Source organism: Ruditapes philippinarum, unplaced genomic scaffold (genome assembly GCF_026571515.1).
Source record: "Ruditapes philippinarum isolate M1 unplaced genomic scaffold, ASM2657151v2 ctg6247_1_1_1_1, whole genome shotgun sequence".
Taxonomy (NCBI): domain Eukaryota; kingdom Metazoa; phylum Mollusca; class Bivalvia; order Venerida; family Veneridae; genus Ruditapes; species Ruditapes philippinarum.
In genome coordinates, this window is record NW_026858760.1 from 146,555 (window position 1) to 165,604 (window position 19,050).

At 33.1% G+C, this 19,050-nt stretch overlaps 1 protein-coding gene across 3 annotated transcripts in view; it reads right to left on the reverse strand.

Moving 5' to 3' along the window:
* The window catches only part of LOC132754155 (sodium- and chloride-dependent GABA transporter 1-like), a 48,927-nt gene extending 30,176 nt beyond the window's left edge, over positions 1–18,751 (reverse strand). Inside the window, exons 1-4 of one of the 3 annotated variants that reach the window (XM_060744750.1) lie at positions 18,620–18,751; positions 4,487–4,679; positions 3,974–4,105; positions 1,030–1,369 (exon numbers count right to left, since the gene is read on the reverse strand). In XM_060744750.1, coding sequence (XP_060600733.1) covers positions 1,030–1,369; positions 3,974–4,105; positions 4,487–4,625 — 611 coding nt within the window. In that variant the 5' untranslated portion in view covers positions 4,626–4,679; positions 18,620–18,751. Of the gene's footprint in view, positions 1–1,029; positions 1,370–3,973; positions 4,106–4,486; positions 4,680–7,421; positions 7,441–9,101; positions 9,316–18,619 lie in introns of those variants that run through there. The other 2 variants (XM_060744748.1, XM_060744749.1) reach the window with 2 other exon arrangements.
* Positions 18,752–19,050: the final 299 nt, after the last annotated feature.

Sequence of the window (19,050 nt, forward strand, 5' to 3'; positions counted from 1 at the left end):
GCAAAGGGCCATGGGCGCATCTCAAATCTGTGCCAGACTTATAAGAAAACAAAACTGTCTGCTGGGTTATTTAGTCATCCAGTCAAAACTGGTACCAACAGCAACATGTTGCCCATGCTCCTGTAATTACGCATATTCTTGAGTTTATCCATTCCCCTATAGCTTTTGTCCATGTTATCTACTTACCGCATTTCTTCTCATAATCCCTTTCCCACACAGATACTCATTTCTACTACCGTAAATTTAATCCAATAAAACAAACAAACAAATTATACAACTACTTAGTATTTAAAATGATTATCGGTAATTGAAAAAAAAGTGTTGCTATTTTAAGAAATGCTGTAAGTTACAGTATAATCTGACAGGTGTTCAACTTGATCAACCCTAATTTAAGGTCACCCAAGTTCACGCAAGTTTTGGCTGATGAAGTGTAAAAAAAGATGTATATTTCGTAATCAGAATGTTTGACAGGGTGATTAACCAATCAGAGAAACATTGTGCATGACTTTTTTCATGACCAAAAGGTCTGTCGGCAAATGTCTTTGATGTATGCTGTCTACACAGAGGCATACAAGGGGCAATAAAATTCGTCAATATACAGGGGTAAGGGACATTTGGTGCAAAGTAGGAACAATTAAATGGATAATGCACAATATAAGACATTACAAGTAAGAACCAGCAATTATGTGAATAAATTTGCATATCAAATTTTTGAGCAGCCATTTAAAAAATATTTTTATTTTTGCCTGCAATTAATATTAGTTAGAAAGTTACCATGTAGGCATAATTTTTAATTATAGGTAAATTAAAGTACTGAATTATAAGTGACCCACTTGTCATAAAATATGATTTAAGTTTTATTACCGGGGAAATTCAATTATCTACAAACTTTTTAACAGTTATTTTGGTCAATGTTTACTTATTTTCCCAAGGCCCATACTTTGGTAAAAATGGCCCATCATTTTCAGACCAGATGGGCCCAGGGCCCAGTACTTTCAAATTCTTGGCAGATCTCTGCATAATACTCACTCCCAAAATTCTTCACTGGATGAGATCAAATCCTCTTTACGTATCAGGCCACTGGTGTTCCCTGTTAGCCAGGTAGCGTTGCCTAGCAACGTATAATTGGCCCCAGCTGTAAGGTTTGATATGAGACTTGTTGAGTTTGAGTCGTGACTGGCGTTACGGCCGGCCATCACCACAGACCTCTCTACATCAAGGCAATGATCAGTGTTCCACCAATTACCGCAGGTGCTCCACGGTAACACGGCGCGGAACGACATGAACAGATAGTAAAGTGTCCAGGCAACTATCACATTGTAGTAAACACAAACAAGTCCTGATACAATCACCATACCAATGCCCACACCTGGAAATATACAACAATTTCATAACTAAACTTTCTAATTGACAAAATATACTTGAAAACTTATAATTATCTGTCTGGGAAGACATTTTTATATCTTGCGTCTTTTCAGGAATTACACACAAAAAGTGGCCATGTCTAATTTCCTCATATGGTTTGAAAATAAACTGAATCAGTCTGAAAAATGGGTCCATATATTATCATATACTGTTTATTAGACATTCCCTACTATAAGAAATATTATATGGTCAGCAAATGGTAAATAACAATCTAGGGAAAAGATTATTTGGATTCTTGGCATGAAAACATTATCTAATTCATCTATATTCATGACCTTTCTTTGGCTTCATGTCAGACTACAAATAGAATATGATGTATCAGAAAGCAGACCTTAGGTGTCGTCTGCATGGTACAACATGTCTGTGACATTTACAGGTGTAACTGTCACCAGATTGCATTTCAGCATCTAAGTACTGTAATTTGACCACAGCGTTATTATTGCCCTCAACTATTGAAATCTCAACAAGATCTAAATCCAAAGCAGGATGTAAGTCCAGTAAACAAATTTTGTTGGTTAAACATTATACTACATTGGTAACATTACTAGTTTCACAATAGAAAGACATAGCTGAGCCGCTTCAAGTTCAATTCTAATTAAAACCACATGAATGGAAAAGGAAGCACTGTTATACTGTCAAAAGAGAAAGGGCTTTCACAATATGAGAACTATTTTTTCCTCATGGAAAACTAAATAAAAATTTCCTTCCTGTTATATTTGAAAAGATGAAAGTGCAGAAAGTTTACTGTTTTGTAACACCAACTTTTTTAAGCAGATCGACATACATTAAATTACAGTCAATAGTTATATCTTTAAACAACCCCAAAGTCAGAGAATAACATCAAAGTGGACTTTTTCTTTGAAATGATTTAGGTGCAGAAAGTTTACCATTACATCATCAACTTTCCATGCAGACTGGCACCAGTTATTGTTTGAAATCTTAAATTAACCCAATTCCCATTAAATCACAGCAAGTCTTAAACTCTTAATTATTCATTCTTTCTGCAATTTAATCATTCACGTTGGATGGATGCCAGTCATGTTTTTCTAATGAATTTCATGATGGCTGGAAATTTTCCACCACTGTTTTATTACTTTTTAAGAGGATTTGGAACTTAAGGTTCAACATAAACAATCAAGTGCCAAATCTTAAAATGGAAATATTGGAATTATTACATTAAAATAACTATTGACAGGTCACAATATATAAAGGTATTCATGAAAATTATACAAATATAATTGTAGCTTAAGGTCTTCAGCGTACCTGTTTTACACTGTGACGGGACATTTAAGCCGCGTCAGATGGAAGAAAAATGTTTTAAAAGTGGCTTATAAAGTTTTGGAAGCCAGAACTAACAAATACATAAACCTTTATTAACATTTCAACCTTGAACAATTAATCTATGAATGGAAAAACATTATGAAAGAGAGGAAAATAAAATTAATTGCGATTACAACCAAGCCATATAAGCTCCATTTCCCATAATGACTTATTTTGAGCAGATTAAAATAAATCTGTCCTGCAGATTTCTATTGTATTATAAATGGCCACATCTTCCTATTTGTTTCTATTTCTTTAAAGATTTAAAGTTTTTTTTTTTCTCAGAATTTTTACTTTCAGAATTTTTTTTATTCCTAATCAGCATGGAAATTTATACATTTATACAAACATGTAAATGTATAATGAAAATGCAATTTTCCTATTGAAGTTTGCTATTAGAATTGATTATATACTAGCTAGTTTATATAGAAAAAATGTTGTTTTTTTGTTCATTGCAATGTGCCTAAAGCAATAAAATAAACAATAAACATTTCTGATGCATATTATTTCTCCTTTTTTAAGTATAAAATGTTATGGCCAATTATAATTCACTATAATAACAGAAATGTACAATCTTAATCTTTCTCGATATTTCACAGATAAAAATTACCACACAACACGACTCATAATTGATAATCAAAAAAGGAAATAAAAACAGTATTTGATGCATAGCCATTTACCTGCTGGCACAAGCTGACACTACCTATGTGACACATCCATGCCACCTGATCATGGTCTGCACAGTTCACTATGGATGGTTTTGTTCAGATTGAAAGTTGGACAAAATATAATATATTCAAGCCTGGTAAAGGTAAGCTTAAGGTCTTCTGAGTGTACCAATTTATATACTTTGACATGAAATGAACTTATATGCTGCATCAGATGAAAAAGAAATATGTTATTAAGTCCATAGCTTTTACAAGAAGAAATTGAAAATTATGTATGAAAATTAACAAAGGGCAATAACTCAAAAATTAAGAAGTGCAGAGTAACAATTCTTGTGCACTGCACTTTGAGTCATTGAAAGAAGCATGCAAACCAAGTTTGAAGTCAATCTGACTTACAGTGACTTGAGTTATGCTCCGGACAAGCCTGCGCCGAAAAAAGTAATCCCTATATGTTGCCTTTTTCAAGGTGACACAAAAAGTGGTTTTTGAAGTTTTGGAAGCCAGAACCAGGTACAGGTTAAATTCTATCAATAATATGAAATTATGAACAAAAATTTTACCTTTAAACATGGGACTGATATTCCAGATAGCAATTGGACTCAAGCTGGAAAACTGGCCATACACTGTCTCCATGAAAAACAGCGGGATACCACAGAGACAGAGGAAAATCACATACGGTATGAAAAATGCACCTGAAAAATAATAATGTAAAGTTGATACAATCCTTGGGCAAAGTGTGATAAGAAATAATCAGTTAGTTTGAATATCATCTATACCTTGAATGCTAAAAAATAACTGATCTTTTTTTACATTTCTTAAGAATCAAGTTGCAATCATTTTTTACAGTTTTGCATTGCAATGCTTTAAGAATCTTTTGTTTAAACAATATTTTATTTGAAATCTTTTCATTTACATAATAAAGTACATAAAAAAAATAATTTAGGGATTGGGAAGGAAGCTTGAAAAGCTTTTTTGAAAAACTCTCTCTTTTCAAATCTTAAAGGAGTCATATTTGAAATCACTTTACTAATGAGAGCCTCTTAGGTTAAAGAACTTTCAAAAATAAACCTTACCTCCACCACTCTTGTAACACAGGTACGGAAATCTCCAGATATTGCCGAGACCCACGGCATACCCGATGCAGGTGAGGATAAAGTCCATCGTACCCTTCCATCCCTCCCGCTCAACAACTTTGCCTTCTTCAGATTTCATCACTGATTCTGTGCTACTAGTTGTGGAACTGGGTATACTTACTTCTTTTTCTTTCTGAAAAGAAAAACCACAATTTTTTTCATTTTCATTTGTTGTTTTTACTTTGGTTCCGATAAATTTTGCCCTCATTAACAAATATATGAACTGGTCAGCAAGAAACAAATTTTAATGGATTTAATATACTAGTATGCTAACTACCTTATCACACAGAGTACCACCTGGGTGAGCATTCAACAATAAGTATGCTGGTGATTGGTGCGGATTTTAGCAAATTAAATGAACCAAAAAAATTGAATAACGTTATTGGACAAAATATACCAGCAATTTCAGTCGCTAACTGCCATGAAACCTTGAAACAAATTAAATTGTAAGATATTTATCCACTTGAAATCATTCAAATGGAAAGCTTTTTTGTCCGCCCCCAAAATAAATAAATGGCATCAAAATTATGTTTAGTAAAGACTTGATTTCTAAAAATTCTTCAAAATATATATATTTTTAATTGTGGTACAGTCTTTTAACAAGCTGTCAGATTATTACGGTAATATGCACATGTAACCTGCCACAAAACCCTTTGTTTGGTTAAAACTTGAGCTTAATTGTAATTCATGCATAATTAATTGTCAATTTCAAAATTATGCACCATTTAAGAGATGATAATATTATAGCAGGTTTTATCATCCGGTAAATTGCAAAATGCTTTAATGGCTTTATATGGTTATGGCATTTTATATATGATCAAGTTCAATAAAATATGTTTACTATATACTTATAGTTAGTAAGTTATTACGGAACATCTTTATTTCATTATGGTATCACATTTTCAGTTTCCCGATCACGTATTGTTTTTATCAATATCTGATGATATTTATGGACAATGTGCCGATAGTAGACCAATCCACTTTAACGTGTATATAAACAATGTTTCTTTATATCATATGAGCCGCGTCACGACAAAACCAACATAATGCGTTTGCGACCAGCATGGATCCAGACCAGCCTGCGCATCCGCGCAGTCTGATCAGGATCCATGCTGTTCGCTATCAGTTTCTCTACTTGTAATAGGGTTTCGTTTTGTCGTGGCGCGGCTCATAATGACATATCGAATATTTAAATCGATGACATGTTGGTAAACATTGTTGGATTATCACGTTTGATATATGTAAATGTCATCAATGTTAATGGTTCGGCCCTGGGTATCCCCAACGATGGTTGGTAAAATTTCTGATATAATGTTTTCTTGTCGTTATTCATGTCAAATAAATTTCTGTATAAATTGTCGTTTTTTGCATTTTGAATGTTAACTTGACAATTATTCAAGAATGTGACAAATTTTCTTGAATGATTGATATTAAAAAACTACCCGTATTAATTTTGATCAACATTTTTTTTTCTTATTAACACATTAAAAACTAATTAGTGAAAGTACACTGTATTTAAACTACTGTTAATTTGCGCTCTTTTTTTTTCTTCTTATTACGGTATTAAATTTGGATTTTAAATTTTTGAATCAGTCCCTAACATTTTAAAAAAGAAAACATTATTTAGGCCTGTATAATCAGTACATGTGCACAAAATAATTTTTTATAAGTAAAATTCTTTAAGTTATATAATATTTGGAACATTAAATTTTGGCATTTAAATTTAATGGTTTTAAAGTTAAAGTTTAAACATATACTTTATTAATAAAAGGTGATTCGATGAGCTGCATTAATTGCTATATAATGCAAAATATAGATTCTTCTTATTCTTGCTTGAATGAGCTACAAGATTTGCAAAATTTTTCGATCAAATTTATAAGGCAATTAAGTCTTATAAGAAAAATTTGCAAGATTTATAGCAGAAAGGAGGCAGGAGAGTTAATTAACATTTATTACATTACAATTTTTGGTTTAATAATAAATTAATTAAATGGTTATACTATTTGCAATAGTCTTATACAGAACAGAACAGTTCCTGTTCTTGTACAAATGCTACTGTTTATTGACACGACTGGTATAGGCTGGTATTTTGCAGTAAACATAATTATTAAGGTGCTTATTTATCAACAGAAACTTGGTCACAGAATAGAGGTAATATTATTTGAATGCTTCATAAAATAACAAAGTTTTCTACTACGCAGTAAATCTGTGACTTTGAACCAGAAATAGGACAATATACATCATCAATACTATATACGTTGTAAACAACTTTCAATACTAAATTGTAATTGAAAAGCTATTGCTGTGGAATAACAATCGACTTGAGCAATACATAATGTAAATGCCAGATAATATGCAAAATTATAAATAATATTGTGAACCCATCATAAATAATAAATCATTATCCCTAGAAAATACTTTACCCCCTGCCCGATGAATAATTAGTGCCCAGTTATCATATTCATTCCTTTCTTTTATGAAGCCCCTATGCATGTGACTGTAAGTTAATTTATGTTTTTAAAGCATAAGCCAGGAAAGACCTGAGCACCCATTGCCATTATTTGATCAACATTAATTTATAATTAACAATCTACAATGTACAATATTGGTAAATATTGGTAAATGGATATTTACTTTTATAGGTTTTTTAATCAACTTTTGTAGATATTTCCATATAGTGAAAGGAAATTTTCAGACATTTCAGTAGGTCATGTTTAAACATTTATTAAAAAGTGAATACAAAAAATAATTAATTTATATAATTTTAGAATTGACAGAAAACTTAATTCATTCAAATTAAGGAAAAGAAGGGGAAAAAATCAGCAAATCACCTTCAGCTAAAAGAGTATTTTTTATGAAAAGACAAAAAATTTACCATTTATTATATCCGAGGCTGTTATAAAATTGTTTGACTTTAAATTTTATAGATCAATTTTATAGACTAGAACTCATTACTGTTAAATATATTTATTATTATAGATGTGACATTGAATTTTAATTTGAATATATAGTAAAATTCCACCTAATTGGTATGCAACAGCAACTTTCAAATCTGCATTAAATTATTCAAGATAAACAAAAATAATGGTAATCAAATATTAATGTAAAGTCCATATCATGCATATTCAATGGTATAAAATATCATGTTTAAAATGGTGAAAAGATATGATATTAATTTTGTATGTCAACTAGAATTTAACTTTCTGGTTAAATTTACTTAATTTCTACTCTTTTTTTAAGTATTTAAATTCAGTGTTGGGAAACTGACCTAGGATATAATAATTTGTATTTCTACTTTTGCTCAAAGAAGTGCTTTATAATAGAGCTAATTGGACCCATTATCATTGCCTGATTGGGATTGTAAAGAGGCCTAGGCCTCTTGATTCTAGGCCTCTTGATTTTAGGGAAATATTATCACTAAAATTGCTGCTACTTTGAAAGGAAAAAGCTGTAGTTAGTCTTGATTTTTGCCATGGGAAAACTGCAGCAGCATGATTTCAAAGAAGATATTTTAAAGAAGATTTCTATTGGGAATAATAAGATAATTAGATGCAAACTACAACTAGTGAATTATTATGAATTATTATCTTAACATAATAAATGCAAATGTTTTGCTTTTTATGAAAATTAAGACTAACTGATTGGTAATAAATGTACTAATGTAACCTCTGTACCATGGTAGTAATTGACCCTATCATGACCACTGAAATTATTGCCAAAGTCTCCACTGACCCTACACAAATCTAGGAATGGCTTATTGGCTTAAATACATAAATCCTGCCCATCCCATTTCCTGTCCTTGTAGTACAAGATCTCTTTGAAATGTTTTGTACAAATAAATTATAATTTGGACTTATTTTAAAGCCACAATAAAATATTAAATTAACATACACAAGACAAACTGGCAACAGCAATTTAGAATGATTATCAACTAAGAAGTATACTGTTATACATGGGGTTTTAACTTTTCAGGATAATGGTAAAATTTAGAATCTTACATCTTCTTATCTGTATTGGTTGCAGGGTAAGATGCTAGGTTTAAGGGGTAAGTGTTCAAATATTTTAGTCGAAGCATTTGAAAACTTTTTACTGCCTCTTCTTTATACTTATGAAATAGAGTTTAACATATTTTCTCAAGTAATTATAATGCAAAGAAATAGGCATGGCAATGCTTTTCAAATGTAGAGGAAAAAGTTCAAAATTAAAAAAGTAAATAAATAATTTCATCCAAAAAAAATCAAATTGCAATAGTTTAAAAGCAAAATTTGCAACTTTTTGAAAAAAAATGTCAATTCTTTTTACATCAAAGACTGAATTCTTATAAAGTCGAAGAATACTGCCAATATGCACACTTTTTAATGTAATTATTTCCACAATTAGCGGAATTACATTATATTCCGCATTATTTTATATTTAACACAAAGAACAAATTTTCACAAAATCAAAAAAAATAATTATCTCAATATATACGACATTATAGAGACAATGAAAATGAAAACGCGGGAAATGTCGCGGGCAGTCTGACATAGCCGACAAAGGCGATTAAATAACTTACCGGCATTGTAGACAATCTTCATGAAATATCACAGCAAAAGTTAATGTTTGCAGCTGAACACGATAAATTTACTGAACACAATGAAATAAAATAACGACTTATATCAATTAATAAAGTTACAAATCATACAATCAATTTTATTTCTAGAAATATATCCTGAATTAAGAATTCTGTAAAATAGTTCTCTATTGGCCACAATAGCCAGCTGTAGTGTTGTAGTGAAGCAGATCGATTTTGTATACTACACGTGGGTGAGGAAAATTTTCCATGACGAACGCACACTCGGTGATCGAGGCCCTGCTTGGATGAATATTTCCAATACACTTAAAATGGCTAGACGCTCTATGAAAAAAAGTTATTAAACCTATTGCTGTTAAAGGATACTTTTTTAACATATCAAAAAACATCAGTATGTGAAACAGCTGCAGACTGATACATGAACGATTTTATCTCACTGAAATTTTTTTAAAGCTTTTTTAATTTTGTAAAATTAGGTTTGGGAAGTTATAGGATATATTCATCGGATCTTCAGATTTGTGACAATTAAGGAGGATTCTACTGAAAAATCTAAAGAGGTACATTGCCTAGAGTACACAATCAAATCAGCGAGCAATGCCAGGCCTCATGCTAAATATTACATTCTTACGGGCGCATTAAGCCTAAAAAATGATAACATTTTTTCCCTGTAAAAAGGACAAACATCTATTATATAATATTGTAATTGGATTTGGAGCTAAATTAAAGTCTCAATATTTCGACTGCAAGACAGACCGATTTAATAATCTGATATTTCATAGATGTCTGTCTTTACGAATGGCGACCATCGTCTATATAAAAAAGCCCTAAAGCGCACAATTTGTTGGGCTAAACACATGGCTGCAGAAGAACCCGAATGATTTGTAAAAGTAGGCAACAATACGCTTTTTTCTTCCGCACACTAAACTTAAAACTATAATTGGACTTCAGCTTAATGGGAAACCAAATATATATTTACAATGTACTATGTAAAACCTTTTGAGAAACGGAAAAAAGCATCTTACTGGGCCTTTAAAATTTAGTAGTGACGATACATTGTACTGAACACGATTTAAACTCAACGCAGTAGTCTCCCTTTGTTTGGAAAAAAAAAACGTTTATGCTTTGTCAACCTCGTGACTTATTAACTGGTCAATAAGAAAACTTAAGCCTTTCAATCGCAGAAGTATTGTCAAAGGTCAAACATTTAAAATTAAACCATCTGATTAAACTGTAAATAAAAGTTAACTTCAGGGTATTTCAAATAGAAAGAATAAATATTTGAAAGACCGCACTACAAAGAAATAGAACCTATACAAACAGAATTGGAAAACAAATGCTTATTGGTCAAGTGACAGTTGCCAGTTTAAGCCACCGAAAAAAAATTAAAAAAGAAATGAAAAAAACTTTTCCCAATGACAATGGAAAATATATTATACATAAGTTTCCACCGAATTTACCCACTGACCTTTGGACTTCATGCCAATTATTTATGCTTTGGATGAGATACTTTAAACAATGCAGTCGTTATTATAGTAAACTTAAATATTTGAAATAGTAACATAAATGAACACAGTAATTTGAACCGTGATATCAGTACGTTGTTTGTAAATATTTGTTTTGTTTACGTGAGGACACACAAAAATGCACAGGTGAATGTACCCGGCTTGTATTCTGTGATACTCTGTTCTAAAAACCTTTTTTATGATTTCTTAAGAATCATTATAAAATCTACCCATATTCACAGGCACGAGTATCGGACCTGGGAAGAAAAAATATGACCAGATTGATAAAAAAACCTGTGTTCATCTTAAAAGTGTCAAAAAAATGTAAATAATGACCCCCTTTAAAAATATACTATAAGTTAAGAGAAGGCCGGAAACTCCAAACTCTTAACTTATAGTATATTTTTAAAGGGGGTCATTATTTACATTTGTTTTTTGGTTTTTTTGACACTTTTAAGATGAACACAGGTCTTTTTTGTTTATCAATCTGGTCATATTTTTTCTTCCCAGGTCCGATACTCGTGCCTGTGCCCATATTCAACACAAGAGCGATCAGTAATCACATGTGTCGCCTCATGAAGGCAAATTTCATGTTGGGACAAATTTTGTGACAGACAGACAGACAGACGGACAGTGCACAACTAGACTTGGTACTGATCATTCCTGTAAAGTTTGGATAAAATTGCACCAGTAGTTTATGAGTAGTAGTCCGGACAAGCTTTTGCGTATCTGGCAACACACAGAAAAAAAACACCTTTTTATCAAAGGGCCATAACTCGGCCAAAAATCATTCAACCGGAAAACCCGTGCAATATGCCCAAGGAATTGAGCTACAGATCAATCCTGTAAAGTTTCATTGAAATTGTATAAGTGGTATAATTGAAGTAGTCCGGACAAACTTTAAAAAATAAAAATTATTAAAGGGCCATAACTCTAAGAAAAATCATTAAATCGGAAAATGCTGACACTATGCACAACTAGACTTGGTACTGATCATTCCTGTAAAGTTTGGATGAATTTGCACCATTAGTTTATGAGGAGTAGTCCGGACAAGCTTTTGTGTATCTGGCAACACACAGAAAAAAACACCTTTTTTCAAAGGGCCATAACTCGGCCAAAAATCATTCAACCGGAAAACCCGTGCAATATGCGCAAGGACTTGAGCTACAGATCAATCCTGTAAAGTTTCATTGAAATTGCATTAGTGGTATAAGAGAAGTAGTCCGGACAAACTTTAAAATTAAAAATTATTAAAGGGCCATAACTCTGACAAAAATCATTGAACCGGAAAATGCTGACAATATGCACAACTAGACTTGGTACTGACCATTCCTGTAAAGTTTGGATGAAATTGCACCAGTAGTTTATGAGGAGTAGTCCGGACAAGTTTTGTGACGGACGCACGGACAGACATACAGACAGACAGACAGACAGACGGACAGACAGACGACGGAGAAGTGATCCCTATATGTCGCCACTACTCCGTAGAGGCGACACAAAAACATGTTTTATTATAATTATTCTATTCTATTCTATTCTATTCTATTCTATTCTGTTCTGCTCTGTTCTGTTCTGTTCTGTGCTGTTCTTCTCTTTACACTCCACTTTTTTATTCTATTTTATTTTATTTTCTATTCTAGTATGGTTAATTTGACTTCAATATCATTATAAAATTGATATTTTCAGTTAAGCTCAAGCACACATCCCGATTTTAGGCAGTGGCAAATAAAGAAATTCGAAATTGTACAGAATGAATATAATTGACTCGGCAGTTTACAGAAAACATTGACCCTTTGAATGATATTTTTCTAAACAATTAATAAGTATTAGCGAAGGTTCAGCTGAGGTGAAGGATTCTCCGGCGTCCGTCGTCAGACGTTATCTCTGAAACTGCTGGATAGATTTACTCCAAATTTGGTGTGTAGCAGTAGTCAAATTTCAATGCCTCAATAGGCGTCAACAGAGCTAAAAACCTTAAGACATCTTTTTCTTCTTAACTAATTGATGATCACCAGACTTTGTTTGTAACAGTCTTAGACGGTGACGGTCTGTAATCAAATTTGTTCAAATTAATTTAGGGGCCTCGATCTATAGGTAAAAACAGAAAAAAACCTTTAAACATCTCTTCTACTGAACTAATTGATAGTTGATCACCAAACTGTGTCTGTAGCATTCTTAAGTAGTTTTTTTCATGAAATTTGATCATATTAAATTGATTAGCCCCCCCCCCCCGCTAAACGCTAAAGCTAAAAATAAAAAACCTTTAAACACCACCTTTAACTGAACTAATTTTTGGCTGCTCACCAAATTTTGTATGTACCATTCTTATGTAGTTTTTTTAACAAATTAGCTCATAGTAATTTGATTTGCCCCTTTTAGAGGCCGCTTAAGTTAAAAATAGAAAAACCTTAAAGCATTTTTTTACTGAACTAATTGATGGATGATCACCAAACATTTTCTGTAGCATTCTTAAGTAGTATATCTTTCTTCATTCAAAATTGCTCAAATTAATTTGATTGGCCCCTTTTAGGGACCGCTCAAGCTTAAAATAGAAAAAAACTTTAAAACATCATTTTCTACTGAACTAATTGATTTGTGATCACCAAACTTGGCTTGTAGCATTAATTCTTATAATTATAGTCTTTTATCAAATTTGTTTAAAATAATTTGATTGGCCCCTTTTCGGGGCCTCTAGAGCTAAACACTTTTACACAGAACTAATTAATGGATGATCACTAGACTTTGTCTGTAGCAATCTAAGGTAGTCTGTTATCCACGCCCGTTTAACTCACAACGAGTGAAAAATGTTCATCGGTAAAAATGTTGTGAGCAACTTCCGTTCCTCGTTGTGAGCTCCCATCTATGACGAGTGACACGATAAACAAGGTGAGTTTTTCATAATTTTTGAAGATTACAGACATTTATGTAAAAATATCGGAATGCAGTTAGCTAGCGATGTGTTTTCCGAGTATGCACATGTAAAGATATTGCCTGTTGGTGGACAATTTGATGAAAATACCGTGCGACGCAGTCACTCGGGGTAGCTGGAAAACTGGAGACAACTTCTCTTTGGACCTACTTTAACATTGAAAACGTCGATTCTGGTGACGTTTTGTGCATTCTAACCTAAAACAGATGCCCACAAGTCTTCAGCGTAAATTATTATCTTAAAGTCTTCATAGAAACGAAGATATACTCTTTTTTGCTTTAATCCTCGTTGTGAGCACCATAACCTCGTTGTGAGCAAGACAAGCGCAGTGCTTGTCTGGTTTTAATATGTAATTCAGATGGCAAGAAAATAATTTTCAATCTACCAAAAGCAATCAAAACGTTTTTGTACAATAGTTTTTCTTTGCAATAGTTCTTCTTTTTCTTTTTTTGAAGATTATTCTTCATATTCACAAGTCATCAGATTAACAGAAGAACTAATCAGTGGAGGTAAATCAGGTATTTTATTTCGTATACTCTAGTGTGGCACGAGTGACCATCACGGGGTGTTTATGAATATTTCAACAATTTCACAATCTGTGTGATACACACATACATGTGTTTATCCTGAGCTGAAGACTGACCAAGTTATGTAAAACAAGAACTATCACGGTAAGTTGACAATGCCCCTGAAGTGGTGCTTTGTCCTTTGATTTATGGACCAGATAGATTATTTGTTTTTGGACAATTAGATCTTCAATGTGAAGGTAATTCAATGTCAAGGTGAAATAAATATAGGTCAGTTGGAAGGTCTTGTCCAAAGGGGCATTGTGTCCAAATATGAATTAATTCCGCTTACTTATAAAGAAGTGATGACCAATGTTAAAGTTTTTGGATGTTCTAGAAGGTCGTTCACGGTACAAGGTAAAAAATACAGATCAGTTTGAAGGTCTTGCCTAAAGGGGTGTTGTTTCAAAATATGAGTAGAATCCGTATACTAATAAGGAAGTTATGACCAATTTTTAAATTTTGGACAATTTGACCTTCAAGGTGAAGGTCATTCAGGGGTCAAAAGAATATAGGATAGTTGAAAGGCCTTGTCCAAAGATTTGTTGTACCAAAACATTATGCCAGGACATTGTGTTTTAAATGTTTTCGGACAATTTGACCTTCAAGGTAAAGGCCATTCAGGGGTCAAGGTAAAAAAATTCAGGTCCGTAGGAAGGTGCTAAGGGATGTTGTGTTCAAATATGAATCAAATCTGTTTACTAATAAGGAAGTTATGGCCAATGTTAAAGTTTTCGGACAGATTGACGGACTGACAGACGGACAGTTCAAAACTAATATGCCTCCCTTTGGGGTATGCACAACGTCTTGCAAAGAAATGCTGCTGTGCAAAAACGTTTTAATTGCTGTGGTAGATTGAAAATTATATTTTCACCATCTGAATTACATATTAAAACCATACACGCACTAGGCTTGTCTTGCTCACAACGAGGTTATGGTGCTCACAACGAGGATTAAAGCAAAAAGGGTATATCTTCGTTTCTATGAAGACTTTAAGATAATAATTTACGCTGAAGACTTGTGGGCATCTGTTTTAGGTTAGAATGCACAAAACGTCACCAGAATCGACGTTTTCAATGTTAAATAGGTCCAAAGAGAAGTTGTCTCTAGTTTTCCAGCTACCCCGAGTGACTTCATCGCACGGTATTTCCGTCAAATTGTCCACCAACAGGCAATATCTTTACATGTGCCTATTCGGAAAACACATCGCTAGCTAACTGCATTTCGATATTTTTACATAAATGTCTGTAATCTTCAAAAATTATGAAAAACTCACCTTGTTTATCGTGTCACACGTCAAAGATGGGTGCTCACAACGAGGAACGGAAGTTGCTCACAACATTTTTACCGATGGACATTATTCACTCGTTGTGAGTTAAACGGGCGTGTTATCTATTTTGCTCATATTCACGCCCGTTTAATGAGGGCCGTTGTGAGCACCATAACCTCGTTGTGAGCAAGACAAGCGCAGTGCATGTCTGGTTTTAATATGTAATTCAGATGGTGAAAATATAATTTTCAATCTACCAAAGCAATTAAAACGTTTTTGCACAGCAGCATTTCTTTGCAAGACGTTGTGCATACCCCGAAGGGAGGCAAATTAGTTTTGAACTGTCCGTCCGTCAATCCGTCAGAAAACTTTAACATTGGCCATAACTTCCTTATAAGTAAACGGATTTGATTCATATTTGAACACAACATCCCTTTGCACAACACCTTCCTACGGACCTGTAATTTTTACCTTGACCCCTGAATGGCCTTTACCTTGAAGGTCAAATTGTCCAAAACATTTAAGATGGGCCATAATGTCAACTACACAAGTATATTCTTAGCTTAATAGATAATGGTAAACAAAAAAACTATATATACCTACGATTTTACAAATGTTTTGCAGTTTGTGCAAATGGTGGTGAACTAATAAGGGGAGGTAAATAATGTATTTAATTGCATATACTTCGTGTTGCCAGAGTTAACATCGAGGGCAGTCTGTGTGATATAAACATGCATGTATTTATCCTGAGCTTCATTCATGTTAGACTGGCCAAGTTATGTAGAAAAAAAAGAACTATTACAAAGAAAAACTATTGTGCAAAAACGATTTGATTGCTTTTGATAGATTGAAAATTGTATTCTCGCGATTTGAATTACATATTAAAACCAGACAAGCACTGCGCTTGTCTTGCTCATAACGAGGTTATGGTTTACTTATAAGGAAGTTATGGCCAATGTTAAAGTTTTCTGACGGATTGACGGACGGACAGTTCAAAACTAATTTGCCTCCCTTCGGGGTATGCACAACGTCTTGCAAAGAAATGCTGTTGTGCAAAAACGTTTTAATTGCTTTGGTAGATTGAAAATTATATTTTCACCATCTGAATTACATATTAAAACCAGACATGCACTGCGCTTGTCTTGCTCATAACGAGGTTATGGTGCTCACAACGAGGATTAAAGCAAAAAAGGGTATATCTTCGTTTCTATGAAGACTTTCAGATAATAATTTACGCTGAAGTCTTGTGGGCATCTGTTTAAGGTTAGAATGCACAAAACGTCACCAGAATCGACGTTTTCAATGTTAAATTTGGTCCGGAGAGAAGTTGTCTCCAATTTTCCAGCTACCCCGAGTGACTGCGTCGCACGGTATTTCCATCAAATTGTCGACCAACAGGCAATATCTTTACATGTGCATACTCGGAAAACACATCGCTAGCTAACTGCATTCCGATATTTTTACATAAATGTCTGTAATCTTCAAAAATTATGAAAACCTCACCTTGTTTATCGTGTCATACGTCCTAGATGGGTGCTCACAACGAGGAACGGAGTTGCTCTCAACATTTTTACCGATGGACATTTTACACTCGTTGTGAGTTAAACGGGCGTGATATTAATATTATTGGCCACTTCTAGTTGCCACTAAAGCTAAAAATAGAAACAACTTTAAACATCTTTTTTGTAGCATTCTTAGGGGTTATTTTATAAAGTTTGCTAAAACTAATTTGATTGGCCCGTTTTATGGGGCCGCTAGAGCTGAAGAGATAAAAAACTGTAAACATCTTCTTCTACTGAACTGATACATGGATCGTTATCAAAGTTTGTTTTTGCTTTCTTAGATTTTTTTTCAAGTTTGCTCAAAATATGTGATTGGTCCCTTTTAGGGGCCTCGGCATCTTAAAGTAGAAAAACTTTATTACGTGCGCACGCGATAGCTTTTAATTTCAAACAAGTCATGAATAAGCACTTCCCTGCCCATTTTAGAAATGGAAGGTATTACGTGCTCACGTAGTAAGTATCGCGCGTGCACGTAGTAGTTATCGCGTGCGCACGTAGTAGCTGTCGCGTGCGCACGTAGTAGCTGTCGCGTGCGCACGTATTAGTAGTAGCGTGCGCACGTAGTAGCTATTTTCTGATGTCCCCTTTATGCCACCGTAGTTTACCGGCTATATTCGGAGAAACGTAATAATGTTTGGCCATATATCATAAGATGAGTTCATTGATTGGGACTTCGATCCCAATTCACTAATACTGTACATGTTGCCTTTCAATCATTTGTTACTTTGAACCTATTTACAACGCAGATCGAGTTTGGACATTTTAAACAATTACGAAATCATGAATAAAACTATATTACGTCATTAACTGTAAAATGTTTCAAGTTCTACTAAATTCGCAACTTTTAACGTTAATACATGTAATCATGTTTTAAATTTAATTTGAGCATATTCAGCTACGTAAAACGTCCAAATAATAGAGCTATTTTTATTGAATTAAGAAACAAGTGATTTAATCCTAAAATAAAATCACTTTTTGAGTCAATGCAGAAATTACATCACGAGGGCTACGCATCCGAACTCTAAACAGTGATTTATTAAGCTGCTTGGGAATTATTATTTCGATATCAAGCTAAATTGTGCCTGATTTGTTTCCGTAATTATTAACGGTTACGTCACATGTTTTAAAATAGATCGCATATGAGTGTCTTTTAGAATATATTCGTCACTTTCTGTGAACCTTTGAATATCATGTTTAAATTTTTTTTCTTATACATCAAATGTATTTTAGTAGCTTCGATATGCCTGATGAATGAATAAATTCTTGAATCTTTTTAAAAAATACAGTAGAATAACTTTTCTTCTCGGCTTTTTAAACGCTTAATCTATCATTATTTAATGATTCTACCTACAGTATACACTTTGCATTTTGCATCAATTTCCTTTTAGGTTATATTTTCCGAGGGATAAAATTAAATCAAATTAATAAAATTTAATTAAAACTTTCAGCCCAGTCGGCGGTATGTATAAAGATGTACATGTACTTGTATATTAAAACCGTAACATATTTACGGATTGCTTTCTTTATAAAAAAGAAGGGGTATTTGTAAAAGAAGGGGATTCTAAAACGTAAATTACGATTTTTTATTCCACTTGCAGCAAACCTTATTAAATATATCAATAAGAAATAATTTATTTCTCAAAGAACGCTACACTATATATATATACTTACCTTAAATAAAGTTCTCTGCAAAATCTCAACAAATAGCTAGTTTAATGCATAAATGGTTAAATGCACACTCCAAAATAAGCCTTTAAAATATTATACGTTTCAGTGAAAAATGCACACGTCACTTCATATACAGCGTACGTCACGAAATACTAAGTTTGTATGTATACACTTACACTCAAGAATAGTGAATACATATGAGATAATTATGGTCAAACTTTATATCTTCTGATAGCCTAATTTTAATAAAAGACCAGTTGAAACTGGTTATCGCGAGTACAAAATATTTTGATAAATTGTATTACTAAATCGGAGACACAGCAACTGTTAGTTAAAAGCAAGATGTTCGATATGGACCGTGTATAGCTCGCCTGGATCTTTTAATTGTATAATATCAGCGGCGAACACATTGAAGTTTTAAAACCGTTGATAGG